This window comes from Anas platyrhynchos, chromosome 15 (genome assembly GCF_047663525.1).
Source record: "Anas platyrhynchos isolate ZD024472 breed Pekin duck chromosome 15, IASCAAS_PekinDuck_T2T, whole genome shotgun sequence".
NCBI classification, from domain to species: domain Eukaryota; kingdom Metazoa; phylum Chordata; class Aves; order Anseriformes; family Anatidae; genus Anas; species Anas platyrhynchos.
In genome coordinates this window covers 18,264,500-18,279,037 of record NC_092601.1, presented here as the reverse complement: position 1 = coordinate 18,279,037, position 14,538 = coordinate 18,264,500, and the positions used below count along the sequence as shown (strand labels likewise).

Below are 14,538 nucleotides of genomic sequence, written 5' to 3'. Positions count from 1 at the left end.
AATTTTTTTTTTTCCTCCCTCTGTAGGCAAAACCTGATTTTTGTTTTCTTTTGTTGTTGCAGGCTGTTTCCATGACGGTGTGTTAAACACTTATTAATTTCTCAGCCAAAGCCCTACCATTGAGATTTATGATGGCGGGTGTTTTATGAACTATCCGCTGCACAATAATATTTTGTAAATCTACATTCCACAAACATCACTTTGCTTGAAGTAAAGCTTCACACTCAGCTAGGCTGGGCGCTCAACAATGCCCTCATTTTTAATCAGTCACCTGTTTCTCATTTTAAGTTTATCACACTTGAAAAAATACTATAATTTCTAGAGTTGTAAAGAAACCTACAAACTTTGGTCTCAGAAATTTCATTTCGAAGGCATTAACTCATTTTGAAAGTCCCTTGGCTATTTAAGGTGTAGAGTTTCCATTAACAGAATAAACTCCGTGGAGTATGGAGCGCAATGTTCTTATGGAAAACAGTCCCTTCCCCTAATTATTTAGTCTAGCAGGGAATGAAAATAATTAAGTCTCAAAATTCCCTTCAGAGTGGAGGGGGGGGGATCTGGTAGGAAAATTAGCCCTTTTTCCAGGCAGCTACCGAAGGGGAGTGAGCTGGGAGGTGGCACCGCGCCGCGCTGGAGGCTCGCAGCAGCCAGCTCATGGGCAGCCTCCGGGCACCACCACAGCTCCACACCCCTGGAATTTGCTCTTCTTTCCAGATGCTACCGTTAGGGCCCAAATTTAAGGTTTTTGCTTACAACCGAAATGAAATTGTGACACCAAAAAGGCAAACGCCAGCGCTGGGGATCTGTGCATGCAGCGTGCAGCTAAATATTGCTCAGGGGGCTGAATCCAAGCGGGGGTCTCCTGCTCATTTCGCACTGCTGCCTCTGCTCCCTCTCAGGCCCAAGAGTCCAGGGAAGTGTCCCCGGCTGTGGGCAGCTCTCCTGGGCAAATGGGGCTCAGCAGGCACAGGAGGGAACCCATTTCCAAGTGCAACAAGGGACCGCCTGAAATCCAGCAGAGAAATGGCAAATCTTTGAAATTTAAAGAAAAAAGCCCCAGCTAGCCTGGCAGGCGAGCCCGCCTGAGCAGAACGAATGCTGGATCCGAAGGAGCTGACAGAGCTGCTGCGAACGCGCCAGCCGCAAATGCCAGAAGTGTCAACTCAGCAGAACTGGGATGGGGCATAAAAACTGGGAGAAAAAAAAAAAAAAAGGCAAACGATCACTTCAGTTTCCATATGCAAGCAATGCAGGGGAGGTGCTACCAGCAACAACAGCCAAAAAAGTGTAAATAACAACAGGAATTGGTGACTAAGTGACAACCCCACTGCCGGCTGTGGTCCAGCTCCTGCATCCTCGCAGCCCTCCCCTTTGCACCTGGGTAAAATATGGACAGGGCCAAGGTCCCAGGTATTTGGGTTTGGCTCGCTAAAACCAGAAACGTGACCTACAAACTGGGATCCAGGGTTAAATGGTGTGTTGGACTTTGGTTTGAGCCAAAATGAGCATTTGTAAATTGTTATTTTTATTTTAAGCCACCCAAAAATACACTAGACCCATGAAAAACTTTTAAAGCACAACTAATGCCAGAGCAAAGGCAGCTGACACATAAAACCAGCACTGGATCCTGATCTTTTCCTACTATAAACTAGCTGCTAAAGAGTGAAAACAGAGTCTGTGCTTTGGTAAAAGCAAGGTACCGCATGAATCAAGACCCTGTTCAACAATATATATGGCTCTGTGTGTTCAGCACAGCATCCATGCTGCTCCACAGCTATCGGAAATGTTTGTACACCTCTGTCCTCCAGGCAATCGTTATCCTATAAAAGCTAAGATAAAGATTTGCTGTTGTTTTTGCTTTAAGTTCCTGAACATTCAATTTCCTTACCTGTTACAGAATATGACAAAAAAACTATTCACACCTGGAACAATGTAGTGTTACCCCTGCTTCATTATTTTCAATTTTAAATGAGTTCCTATATTCATCTCCTTTATATTTTTTTAACACCACTGATGCCAGAAAATATACAAGAGACGCAACCCATGGCAAAGCCTCGCAAGGTGAGACGCGATATACATCCTGAGTTTTAATCTGCTGCGATGTCTTGTTTTCAGTTTCAGTCGTGGTGAGTAGCAGCAGCGATGTTTATGGCACTGGGGGACAGGCGGTAATAAACAGCTCTGGGATTATCAAATGCTTCTGTCACTCGGCGAACCGCGAGAGCCGTTTACAGCCAGCAGCCACCAGATGGTAATGACTTTTGGTTGCTGGCACCAGGGGACACCTAATTCAAACTGGTGACTCGGTGTCTAAAGGTCCAGGTTCTGCTGAACCCCCCGGGGTCAGCCAGCACTCGGGGCTGGCTTTTTAAAAGAAAGCAAAGCACGGGAACTCCCCACAAAGGACGCCGCTCAGTGAATTTACAGCCCCGAGCCTCGGGGATATCAGCAAAGTCTGGGGAGACTCGGACAGTAAATCCCCCCGTTTGACGCGGAGCCAGCATCGTACAGGTCTCCAGCAGCTATTTCAGCTCAGCCTCACAAATTACAGCCCGACACGATCCTGTGACAAGCTCCATAAAGACGCAGCCCTGCAGGTCCCGGCACGAGCCCCCTCGTGCAGCACCTCCGCTCTGCTCCTAACCGAGGCGAGCAGAGCTAAGCAGAACTAAAACCCCTCCGTTGACGTTATTAAAGCCGTACCCATCCGTGGCAAGGGACGTGCTGCTATCTCCCAGCACGCCTTTTGTAGCAGTAATTAATGCAGGTTCCCGAGGTCCCTCCTGGACCCGAGCCAAGGTGTAATTATTTGTGTGTACCAGACCCAACAAGCCGCGGCACAGCCCCGTAAGCCAAGCTGCACAATAAACCCCGATTTACGGGAACGCCGGCGCGGTGGGGAGTCTCCGGGCTAGGGGCAGCCTCCTGCTCCGTGCACCAGGAGGGCTGTGCCGAGGGGAAATGGGTTCTGAGAGGAGAATACGTGCAACCCCAAATTTCTGCTGTTCCTGCAGCTTTGGCTCCTGAGCTCGGAGGGACCTCGTTACCATCAGCCTGTACCAGCGCTCCAATATGGGACCTGTGCGCCAGGAGACAATTTGGGATGCCTGGGGAACCCCGGAAATGTGGTTATAGGAAATACTCAAATGCCGTGGTGGGAAAATCACTTCAACAATACATCCCAAGCTGTCAGCCTGCTGATTTTCTTCAGAATGTACGCAGACACACATTCACCTCAGTGTATGAGCCTCCGAATGGCATGTCCTAAAGGAAGCACCTTGGTAAAAGGTGGAAATTCTTAATGTCTAGGCTAGAAAAGGAATCTCTCCTCCAGGTTTTAGGGCTACACTGTGTTAGAGCTGAAAAACACCAGCTCTGTTTCAAAGGGAAGTTCATTTCACTTGGTGCTGGGAACCTTAATCCCTGTTTGCTATGCATCTTGAGAGCCTCAAATGGAAAATATTAGCAAGAGCATAATATTACTTAAGTTGATCCAAAATTCCCTTAAAGTGTTTTTTCAGCTAAAAATAACTTCATCAACAAAATAGACACTTTTGTGAAAATTTTCCTTTTGTAGAAACCTCGGGGTTTTCGTCTGTGCTTTTCCCTTGCTGATGTTTGCTTTGTCTCTTCATTGAAAATGCAAACAATTCCGAGACGAGTATCAACAAAAACAAGTATTTTTGCAGGGCTGTTTCATCTTTGAAATATCTCAATAGGCTGCTAGAAACGGTATTTTTGATCTGACCTCGCAAAGTGATTGTGGCAAAAAATCTGAAGTTGCTGAGCAGGAAACCACCGCAGCAGTCGAGATTCCTGTCCAAGAGAAGCAACACTGAGCCCCTGGTGACTGGGAAGGGACCCAACCAGAGGGTCCCCAGGTCTCCACCAGAAGACAGCAAGGTGCTGAGAGCACCAGCTCTTCACAGTGCCCTGATATCAAAAACCCACCCTATTTAATGGCCTCCTGTGTAACATCAAATACAAATAACAAGCAGTCAACAGAAAACGTGTTTGGACATCCAGGATAGGAATGATCACGCTGAACACAAAGCCCAGGAGCTTTCAGCTCCCTTGGCAAAACCCAAAGCTTACCGTGGGGGTTCCCTGCCCTCGAATGGGTTTGTTGCCATCAGGGACAGGATCTCCTCTTCCTGGGCCAGCAGCTTCCCAGCCAGGTGGATGATCCATTCATTCTGCTCGTAGGTCTTGGGGAAAAAGAAAGAAATACCAATGTTAGACACAGCCCTGCAGCACAGTCACCATTGCAGATGTCTGCACGGTCTCTGGGGAGGGATTACAGCTGATGCGATGACCAACAATCAATGTCCTGGCGTTGCAGGAACAGATCTTGTGGGATCCAACAACTCAAGGTCCAGAGCAAGACCTGCGGTGTCACCAGGAGCCTGGTGTGGCACGCCAAAACCCAGGGCAGCCTGGAGAGCTCCTGAGTTCGTCCCATCTGGAAATCATTCCCAAGGGAATGGATGCAGCTGAGGGCATGCCAGGCACAGAGATTTAATGAGTTTCTCATTAGCTGAGCTGTGATGGCTTCTCACACCCTGCCGGGTTGCCCCAAGAGCAATGCAGGGCCCACCACTGCAGGCATCCCTGAAGCCTGGCCAGCGGCCACAGTGCACCTGATGGCCAAAACTGCACATTTGGAAATGAGAATCCACCCATCCTATGCTGCTTTCCCTGCTGTGCTAACAGAAAGAAAGCAGAAGAAGGTGAAATCTCTATTCCTGGGTTCCTTTCTCTTGCATCCTCTTTATTTCCTCTCATCTAGTCTGTCCTCTTTACATGCAATGTCTAGGCCAAACCCTTTATCGTGCTACCTCTGAAACCAAATTAATCAGCTCTAGGACACTGCAGTCAGCAATTTTGGCTCTGTATTTACCCCCCTCCAGGAATGAATGCATCTCACAACTTGCAGGGATTCTTGGTGAGGCTCCATAAAAACCATTTCCCTTTCTGGTGACTTTCAGTGCCTTACATTTTTTTTTCCCTGTTTTTTACCGTGCACCTAAATGGATTTTTTAATGCAAGCAGTAGGGGACACTGTGGGAAAGCTAAACCCGGCATTTGTACCTGCAAGACTGTGACTAATGCAGAACATCAATGCAAAGTTACTCTGCAAATCTTTTCTAATGGCAAAGTTTGTTATTTCCGTTGCCACGGGAAACAGAGGAGAGAAAAGAGATGGAAAACACCAAATTCTGGTGGAAAGGCCCATCAAGCAAGCAGCAGCCCTGCCTCGGAGGGCTTCTGACCCATGCTCATCACAATTTAGAGGAAAACCACAGTTATTTCAGCCAACAGCTTTTTAAAAAAGGTTCCTCTCCCCTGCTTCTGTCCTGCCTCACGGCGCTTCCCCTCGGGTCTGTCCCGGCTGTGCCACTGCCCTGTGCCACCTCCAGGTGCTCTCCTTCCTCCTCCACGCCTCGCAGAACCTCGTCTCCCATTTCTCCTTCTCCTCCTGGCTCCCTGCCTGGTGCAGAGGTGCTGGGGGCTCTCATGGAGGGGCAGAAGCTGGCCGTGTCCCTGCCTGCAGCCCTAGCATGTTGAGGAACCCCCAGTGACTCCAGCTGAGCTGTGCGGCTCCGTGATGCCTGAGGTGCGAGGGGTCCTGTGCACGAGGTGGGGGAAGTGGGAAAAAAACAGCAACAGGAGCCCCCAGCCTCCCGGAGCTGGAACTTCACAGAGAACCCCAAATCCTGAAGGCCTGATGCAAAACCAAGAGGCTCAGTGATGGTGGAATCGGCTCCCTGGCTCGCCCGGTCTCCAAACTGTTAATTAGCGGCTCCATGCGCACGAGAGTTGGACTTCTGGTTTGTAAAGTGTTTTTCTTGTAAAATTTACAGCATGTCTGGCCCCAGCAAAGTCTGCGGTGAGAAATTTCCACCCGGCGCAGCTCCCCCCGCTCCCCCCCAGCACAAAGGCTTGGATATCGCACGCCGCCGATGCTGGGAGCACGCGGGAGCAGAGCCGTGCTCACGCCTGCGCTGGTTAACTCGTTAGGCTGTAAAGCGATACGGTGGCAAAGGGAGAAAAAAAAAGAGCCCAGGTGATTTGGGCTCCGTCCAGGGAAGCATCGAGGCGCAGGGCAGGAAGGTGACAGTTCCTCTCTGCGGATCTGGTGGGACCAGACCCCGGCACCGTCTGCAGAGCTGCAATATGTATTTATGATATTTAGAACGGGAGAGACTCATCTGGCGTTGAGCTCGACTTTTGCTAGCTGTGAGCATGCAAAACAGAGGAGTCAGAGCCTGAAGCACCCTGTGCATCAAATAAATCAGGAGAGATGCATGTGTCACAGGCTGTGAGCGGGCTGCTCGGCCTCCAAGCACCTCCATGGGCAGGGAGCGAGGCCCCGTCTGGCTCCTGTCCTCCACGTCCAACGCTGGGCTCAGCTCCCCTCGTGCTCCTGGGCAGCCCCTGGGCAATGCAGCACACGCAGCTCTCCAAGACCACCTCCAGCTCCTCTTCCAGCTGGCACCACCACGGGACCTCCCCAGGTCAGGGGTTGGGCATAACGTGGTGGATTAACCAAGACAGGTTAAGGCACCCTGAGCTTGTATTTTATTTAGTGAGCTTCAGCCTCATGTAAAGCTCACAAATCAGCTCCTCCTGGTGTCCCTGCCCTCCTCACTGCTTGGGGACGGGGCTTTTTTTGCTCCTTATCCCCATCTCTGCGTGCCCAGCGTGAGGAGCCGAGCCTCGCCGCAGCCCCAGGCTGCCACCACCACCTTTCTGTGCACAGAGACTTTTCTGCAGCTGTTTATATCCTCCGACTTCTCCGTTTTTACACTTTGCCGGTGTATAAACACGGCATTCTCACCTTGAATACAGTCACTTGCAGGCAGCCGTATTTAATACCTTTTACAGAATTTTAAGCCAAATCTCCGCTAAGTCAGGCAACAGCAAGGAGCTGGGGGTAAGGCAGCTGCAGTAGCAACGGAACTCTGCAGAGATAAAGTAGGAGAGAATATAATCATCGCAAAAATATATATATAAAAACCACACGGCTCTACAGGGAACATGTTCCCAACTGAAATAATAATAATAAGAACCCTTTTCCTCCAGCTTTAATTGGTCATTTAATGAAAAAGGACTGCGGATTAGTGTGGCATTTTATTGAATCTCAGTCCTGGCACAGGCGCACGGGAGGAGGTAACTATGAGATGCACATGTGGAAACAGCTGGAAACTTGGCACGGGAGCCCGGCATTATTATTTCACATGGTTGGGAGCCCTGCACGTTTTCACATCGGGCTCGGTGTGCGACTGCGGATGACCAGGGGAGGGTTTGCATTGCAGCCCTGTGTCGTAAGGGGCTTTTTTTTTGCGTCACAGCCTACCCGCTTTGGGGATGTAAAGCAGTAACTCCACCATCCGGGATGTTTTCACCCAATATTCACATTTCTGCTTACACTGACGTTTACCCTTCTGCAGCTGAGTGACTTCAACTGTTGCTGTTTGGAGAACTTGAGCTATCAGCTGGAGAAATGAACCACGTTGTGCAGAAAGGAGAGCGTAACTAATGCGATGCTTTGCTTTCCTGCAATGCTCCATCTCAGCAAATTCACTACTGTCCTGCTACCCGAGTGACTTCACCGGGGCAGGCTGAAGGCTACTTCAGCGTGTAGCACCCCTCATCATCTCCAGTGACCTCATTCCCCTCTTCCTAGGAGTTTCTTAGAGAGGCAAAGCGTTTTACAGCAGGTCTGGCTCGCTGTTTGTTAATTCTGTGGGGGCAGTTCCTCAAGGCACACTCAGCCGCCCCCTCAGCCTGCTGGCAAAAGCATTGTGTCCCCAGAGGAATTGTGCACAGCAGCTGGCACTAATGCCCCTCGGGGGGGTTGAAATTTCTCATTCCGATCCCAGTTAAAAGGAGAAAATATAATTCCTACATTCTGCACGTGGACCAAAACGTATGCATGCGGCAATGGAAAATGGAAGTGAATTGAGGCCTGTATTTTGGGAAGGGGAAAGAAAGGAAATGTAAAAGGCCCTGCTTAGTACGTTGGTCACGAGGTTTAGGTTTTACTACGTTACACACACCTCCTCCTCTGCTCTGCTGCCGTGCAGCTTTTTCCTGTAAGTACCTCCTGGCTGGACAACCCAGGTAAGAGAGGTTTGAATAAAATGTTTTATAGAAGTTTCATCTGCCTTCCCTACGTATAGGATTTCTTTTTCTCAGCTCTTCCAGCAAAAGGTCCTCGAACACCCATCCTGCTGCTCATGTTTCTGTCTTCTCTTATAGAGTCAGCTGAATTTTTTCTATAAACTTACACATCGTACCTGGAAAACACACGGTTCTTCTGGGTGCACCACAGCTGCTGTTATTTGGAAGGTTTGGTGCCAGTTTTCAGAGCTTTTAGGACACAGCCACAGCCTGAGCAGCTTCTGTGCTGGTGTCTGGTGGCACCGTGGTGCTGCCGGTCCCCTGCTGGAGTTAAAACATTCCAAGCACAACGTGCAGCCTCAGAACGGTCATCTGAGACAGACAGAAAGATGCCAGGGAAGGGAGATGCTTGGAGGGGGAACAGCCCCTGATATTAGCATTGAAGTTGCCTGTGGTTCTGCCATGCTATCAACTATGATGCTCCTTAAGTCTTAAACATCCCAGGCGTGTCGCTGTGCAGCACACCGGGATCCCACTACTCTCACCTCGTTAACGTGGAGCAACACAACTCCTGCACAACAAAAGTGGTCTGAATTTTAGATGTGTCCCCTGGGCTACAGGCTGTCCTGACACTCTGATACTCTTGGAGTTGCTTCAAGGTATAATGCAGGAAAACACTGAGCTTTACAAAACAATCTCAAGAGGACAGTGGGATTGTTATTTTTTTTTGACTAGTTATTATGTGGTAAGCACCAAGAGCATGCCTTCGCGCTGGCCAAACACAGACCCCAACATGGAGAGCTTACACGACCTAAACAGAATAAATAACCTTCATGCCACAGCAAGGAGGAAAAAGCCTTTCCTTTGATTATTCTTTATTAAGAGCAGTGAAGGCTTTCTGCTACTGCCCAATGGTGAAGAACAAATGTCTTTTACTACAAACAACCGGCTTTTGCAAAATCCAAGACATCTCACTACCAGGAAAACCGACCAACTCAAAGCCCCAAAACTATGAGCACTATTTTGTTTTCTGGTTGTTATTTATTAACGACACTGAATCCACCTGCAGCCTGCCAAAAATCTGCCCAAAACACTTTTCATACCAGTGGCACCACATAGCTCATTTCTAGGATACGATGGTGGGGCACCTACAAACAATAAACATGTAAGTCAAATAATCACAGGAGCATTGTCATCAGCTGGAGGAGAGAAAAAAGCTTTAACAAATTTGTCTCCAGCTTCTGTACAAACAGGACGTCTTTGCATTGGAACGACACCTCTGGGAGCGGATTCTGCCATCACACTATCTTCTTGTTGGAAAGTTTTTCCTAACGCTTAACCTGAATTTTCTTGAGATTAAATCATATTCTGCCATTTGGTCCATTATTTCCTCCCTTCTCCACAGGGACGCAGAAAACAGATTGTTACTTTCCACTTTGCGGTAGGTTTCCACATATTCCAAACCTGTTTTGATGGCCAGCCTTCCCTCCTGCTCTCACCCCGTGCAGATCTGTTCAGGCAGTCGCTGCGAGATGAGGTTTTTGCAGGTCCCTCTGCTGCAGCCTTGCCAGTTGTCTGTGTCTTTCCTGAATTAGGATGCTTGGCTTAGTGGGAGGGTGACACCGTGCACGTCAAATGCCTGCTCGCCTCCTTTGTCTGGTGTTTTTCTTTTTATAATGCTGAAACATCACTGCTGGTCCTCTTCTGGTGCTGCACACTTGGCCCAAGAGGCTGATTTGGAGAACGGCTCTCTGATCCATCCCATCCAGGGCAGGTGACAGCTCCTGCCAGCTAGCATCACCGTGCACTCCTCTCCTGTCTGCTTGGACCAAAACCAGCAGGATGGCTGTGCTTTCAGATCTCCTCCTCTGTTGTACTCACACAGCTTGGTGGCACCTGCAAATGTTCCGAGCACATCACGCTGCTCTTTCCAGGTCGTCGGAGCTCCTCTTAAAAATGAGCATTGCATTGAGCTGGGTGAAACCTGGGTTTAAATTGCTCTGATGGAGGTAGGGGATGCGGAGGCAGTAACAGGCACCTGACCACCAGCTCCTCACCAAGGGACGGGCCGTTTTTGTCAAAAATGTCCTAGCTCACTTTGCACTTGCGTGATGGCGTTATCAGCTGGGAGATGGACCAAAGGCAGTCCCGTCAGAGGCAGCTGCTGAGAAACCACTGAAAAAGGTCGCAGAGATTTCTGCACGCTGTTGCTGCTGGCTATTTGAGGGAGATTTTCCCCTTCTGCAGACAGGAAGAAGCCACGCAGACATGGTTCTGGATGGGTTATGTCCCTGCCAGAGCTAAATGAAGGACTTTAATTCAGAGCTAGAGCACCCACAGGATGGCGAGACGTATGAAACAAAGAGGGGATTTAGAAAACAAATGAAAAGGCAGATTATATTTAGATAATAAAATTAACATCATGAAAATTGTTTCCTGGAAAAATAATGCCATGTTACATTGCATACAATCAAGGCACTACTGGAAACAGTAATTAAGAGGCAGCCAACTGCTAATTGCACTTCAGAGGTGGGGCAGCGCCGTGGCTCCTCCTGTTTCGGAGCTGGGGCCATGCCGGCGGCTCCTCACAGCGCCGACCCATGCCAGCCTGGCCAAGGGCCTGGCTCTCCCAATTTTGGGCTCTTCAAAGCAAATCCTGCAGCTACAGCCAAGGTGGAAAGCTTCGCAGGAAGCCCGCAGCGAAGGAAGGCGTCGTATGTCAAGCGGTGATGAGGTGCAAAGAGGAACCTGTCACGAGCAGCACAAAGGGATGGTAAATATCTTCCCCCAAACTCCCCGGGCTTTTCTGCAGGCTGTCAGAGCTGGATATGTCAGGTCCTTAACTGACCGCCTCCAGCGAACTGCAAAACCAACCCTGCGGCCGGCTGCTCGGAAGCGATCGCGCAGGCTGTGAACAGCGGTGTTAAAAATCCAGAACTTTTCAAAACAAATTAAACATAATCCGGAGGCTGAAGTAACTTGGTTTTATGGACTCCATAAACTACTGTATGGGGTTTGCAAAACTTGCCTGACTCCACCAACTTCTTCTGGGGTTTCGGCTGCTGGTTCCTCGTCTTTTCCGCGGCTCTGCGGGACTCAAAGCCAAGCAGCGAACATCCTCCTGCAGGCTCCGGCAGCTCCGAGCAGGACGGCCAGCTTTCCCAAGGATGACAGCTGACACTAAGTACACAGCTCACAGTTTTCAAACAAACCTTCAGCCACTCCAGAGGAGATTTACTTCCACGCTTACGCACGTATTTGCATGCCTAAACCTAAACAGCCATGCTTGCAAATGTTTGCTGCTGTGCATGTTACTCGTGTTCCTGCTGTTTTCAACATGCGTCATCCCCAGATCTCGGAGGGTTTTTCTTCTCCTTTCTGCTCTTTTTCTTAATTCCGCTCTTAAGCAGGATCTGGGAGTGCTTCCCGAAGAGCAGTTTGCACTGGGAGGCTGTGTGAACGCCCTGGTCTTGCTCAGGAAAGGATTTGTGGTCCCAGCCCTGAGCATCCCACTCAGGCTCATGGCAAGGAGGGGACGAGCACCTCCACTGCCCGGCGCAAGAGACCCACGGAGCTAATTACTGCTACTCCACCAGCCCCCCGCTCACAGGAGCGCTTTGGGGAACCCTTAAAAAAAAGAAAACAGATGCGAAGGAGCCTGTGTTACTTCCTCTTCCTCCTCCTCCCCAGGCTGCTCCCATACATCACCGTCACTCAGCACGCGGCCGCTGTCCGCTGACAGACGGCGCTGGCGTGTGACGGTGTCTCTCAGCACCAGCACGGCCAGCACTTGCCCACCATGCAGGAGCGTTTCTGCCCTTCCCGTTTGTTTTTCAACCCGAGAACACTTTGTATTTTAAGGCCTTGGGGGTATTCCTGCCCAGGAAACAAGCGGCCTTTCTCTCATCTCAGAAATGCTTCTGCTGGGTGACCTGGGCTTCTCTGCAGCTGGAGCCCTCCCGAAATGCGGTAAGGTTTACACCAGCAGCTCCCCTTCAAACGTCTGCACCCTCGTTGAATGCTGTGCACCGCTGCTGGCTGAAGTTTTAACCTTTGCTATCGTCTTGCTGAGGGATAAGCATACCTAATGCAGATTAAATGAAATTCCAGCGCACAAAAACTAGCGGGGTAAATATAAAACCATAGCCAAAGAGCGATGGTTATGTCATCACTGAGGAATCTAAAAGGCGCCTAAATGAAAATACCACAAAGAAAGAAAACAGAGAAGTTTGGGGCAGGGGGGAGAAGAGAGAGGGAAGAGCATCAGGAGGGGACATGAGAACAAAGAGAAAAGCCTGCCACAGCCTGCGATGGGGCTGCCTCACACCCCTGCTGTAAGCCCCAGATTTGTAAAATCCCACCTAAGTTCTGCTGGTCACACGACTGCGATTTTGCAGAAAAGGCTACAAGACATTAAAGAATAACATTTACAAGTTTTCCCCCTCTTCCTTCTTAATGTGTAGCTGCCACCTGCCTGCTGATACCACGTGAGGATGCTACATCTGCATGCAGGCAGGCGAGCAGCAAAAGCATCTGCCGGGTCCCCAGGGGTGTCCCCAGGGGGCTGAGGGTCCCAGCGGCTGGCAGAGTGACCCTGCAGGACACGGGCACACTGTGGGGCAGATTCTGCCCCGTATAGAGCAGTGAACCCCCACCGTGCCACCACGCCTGGGGACAGGTGCAGTCTGTGCGCCTTCTCAATGCCTTCAGCTCCGTTATTGCTGAGAAACAATTAAAAAGCCTCACATAAAATTTCCAAGAGTTTCATTACACTAGCAGCAGACATCCTTTAGGAATACAATTTTTTTTTTTTTAAAAACATAATTAACTCAGCCGAGGCTTCAAATATCCATCCCCCCCCACCCCAAGCACATTGTAAATTCACGTAAATTGTTTTTCCTGGTTCAGGGGACACACACGTCTCAGGACACACAAAGGCACGAACCTGGAAGGCAGCGAACCACATCAGCCAGTCCAGGCGGTAGTGGTAGGGGCTTATGAAGCACGGGCGCCTCTTCAAGTCCCCGGGCTTGCACTTGAAGTCGTACTCCTCCCAGACAGCAGCGGGGTCGTTGGGGTCCGGGCTGGATGTACCCTGAAGGATGACTTCTGTTCTCTCCTTGGTAATGCTGTGGGACACAGCAGACTGTGAGTTGTCTCAAGTCATGTAAAATGCTGGTTCACGAGAGTCAGCACAGACACTGTCTGGCAGCCTTTTATCTTTCCAGCAGCGAATTATATGGAAATGTCCATCTTTCACATCTTTCCCTCATTTCCCTCTCTCACGCTGCACTTGTGCTAGGCCAAGGACGAACTGCGGCCCAGAAGGATGATTCCTACTGCAATTGATGCACTAAGTGCATCCCCATCTTCTCCATCCTGGCTGCAAGGGAGGTCTCATGATTACTCAGCTAGAGCAGGAGGTGCTGCGTGAGCCACTGCAAATCAAGCCAAGAAAAGCAGAAAAGGAAAACAAAACAAGCTCCCCGTACCTGGTAGATGTTTAGAAACTGGGTTAAAAAGCACCCCAGCCTTACAGCAGGTCACGCATATTCCCTTTGCTGCTTGCTTGACTTTCTCTGCACAGCCAGGTGGCAGAGCAGCGGGGATGGCAAACTCCAGGCCATGGACAACCCACGTGAAACCACAGCTTCCAGGTTTTCAGTGCCTGTCAGGGATGCTCAGGCCACTCTGCCTATCCACCCTGTCCTGCTCCCAACACCCTTTTAATTTTTTACTGCTTTGGGCCTTCCTCCCTCAGCCCAAGAAACTGAAAGTTTGGACACACTTGGGCTCCACCTTCTCCCCAATACCTTCCAGTGACGGATGCTTACAAGCAAGGAATGCTGTACATCCCAGCTTATAATTGTTACCTACATTTAATAGATTTCTGGATTCTCCAGCCAAGCTCCATATTATATGCTGGGCTGAGTTATGAGCCGTGGCCAGCTGCCCAATGGTTAGAAACACACTGTAAATCAGGGACACCAAATTACTAATAAAAGTATGTTCCTACTGTGTGATTCAAAATATGTCAAGTTTCACATAATCGTATATTCATTATAAGCTGCAATCCTCTTTTTATTGGTTTACATAGGCTGGAATTACAAACATATTACAGCAGCATTTCATCACATGCTCTTTAGGTTCTGGTAACTGTTGAAACAGAAACCATGGACTGAAGAAGAAAAAGAACAACAACCCAAAGAAAACAATCTCCTGTAGCTTCACCACTCCAGCCTTCAAAGAGCTTCAGGGGTTATTCCTTCTTCTCTCAGAAAAGAAGAAACTTCAGTTTTTCTCACAACTTTTTTAGTGTTGATATTTTTAATCATTTTTTTCATTTTTTTTTTCTATAGAAATGCCTGCAATTTGAAAAATTGGGGAAAACCTCATGTTAACTTGATGTGC

The 14,538-nt window shown here is 49.3% G+C and overlaps 1 protein-coding gene across 2 annotated transcripts in view; it reads right to left on the bottom strand.

The window, feature by feature from the left end:
* The window catches only part of LMF1 (lipase maturation factor 1), a 186,651-nt gene that overhangs the window by 6,850 nt on the left and 165,263 nt on the right, over positions 1–14,538 (bottom strand). For both annotated transcript variants that reach the window (XM_027468734.3, XM_038186875.2), the window contains 2 exons: positions 13,073–13,256; positions 4,096–4,208 (listed from right to left, as the gene is read on the bottom strand). In XM_027468734.3, coding sequence (XP_027324535.3) covers positions 4,096–4,208; positions 13,073–13,256 — 297 coding nt within the window. The remainder of the gene's footprint in view (positions 1–4,095; positions 4,209–13,072; positions 13,257–14,538) is intronic.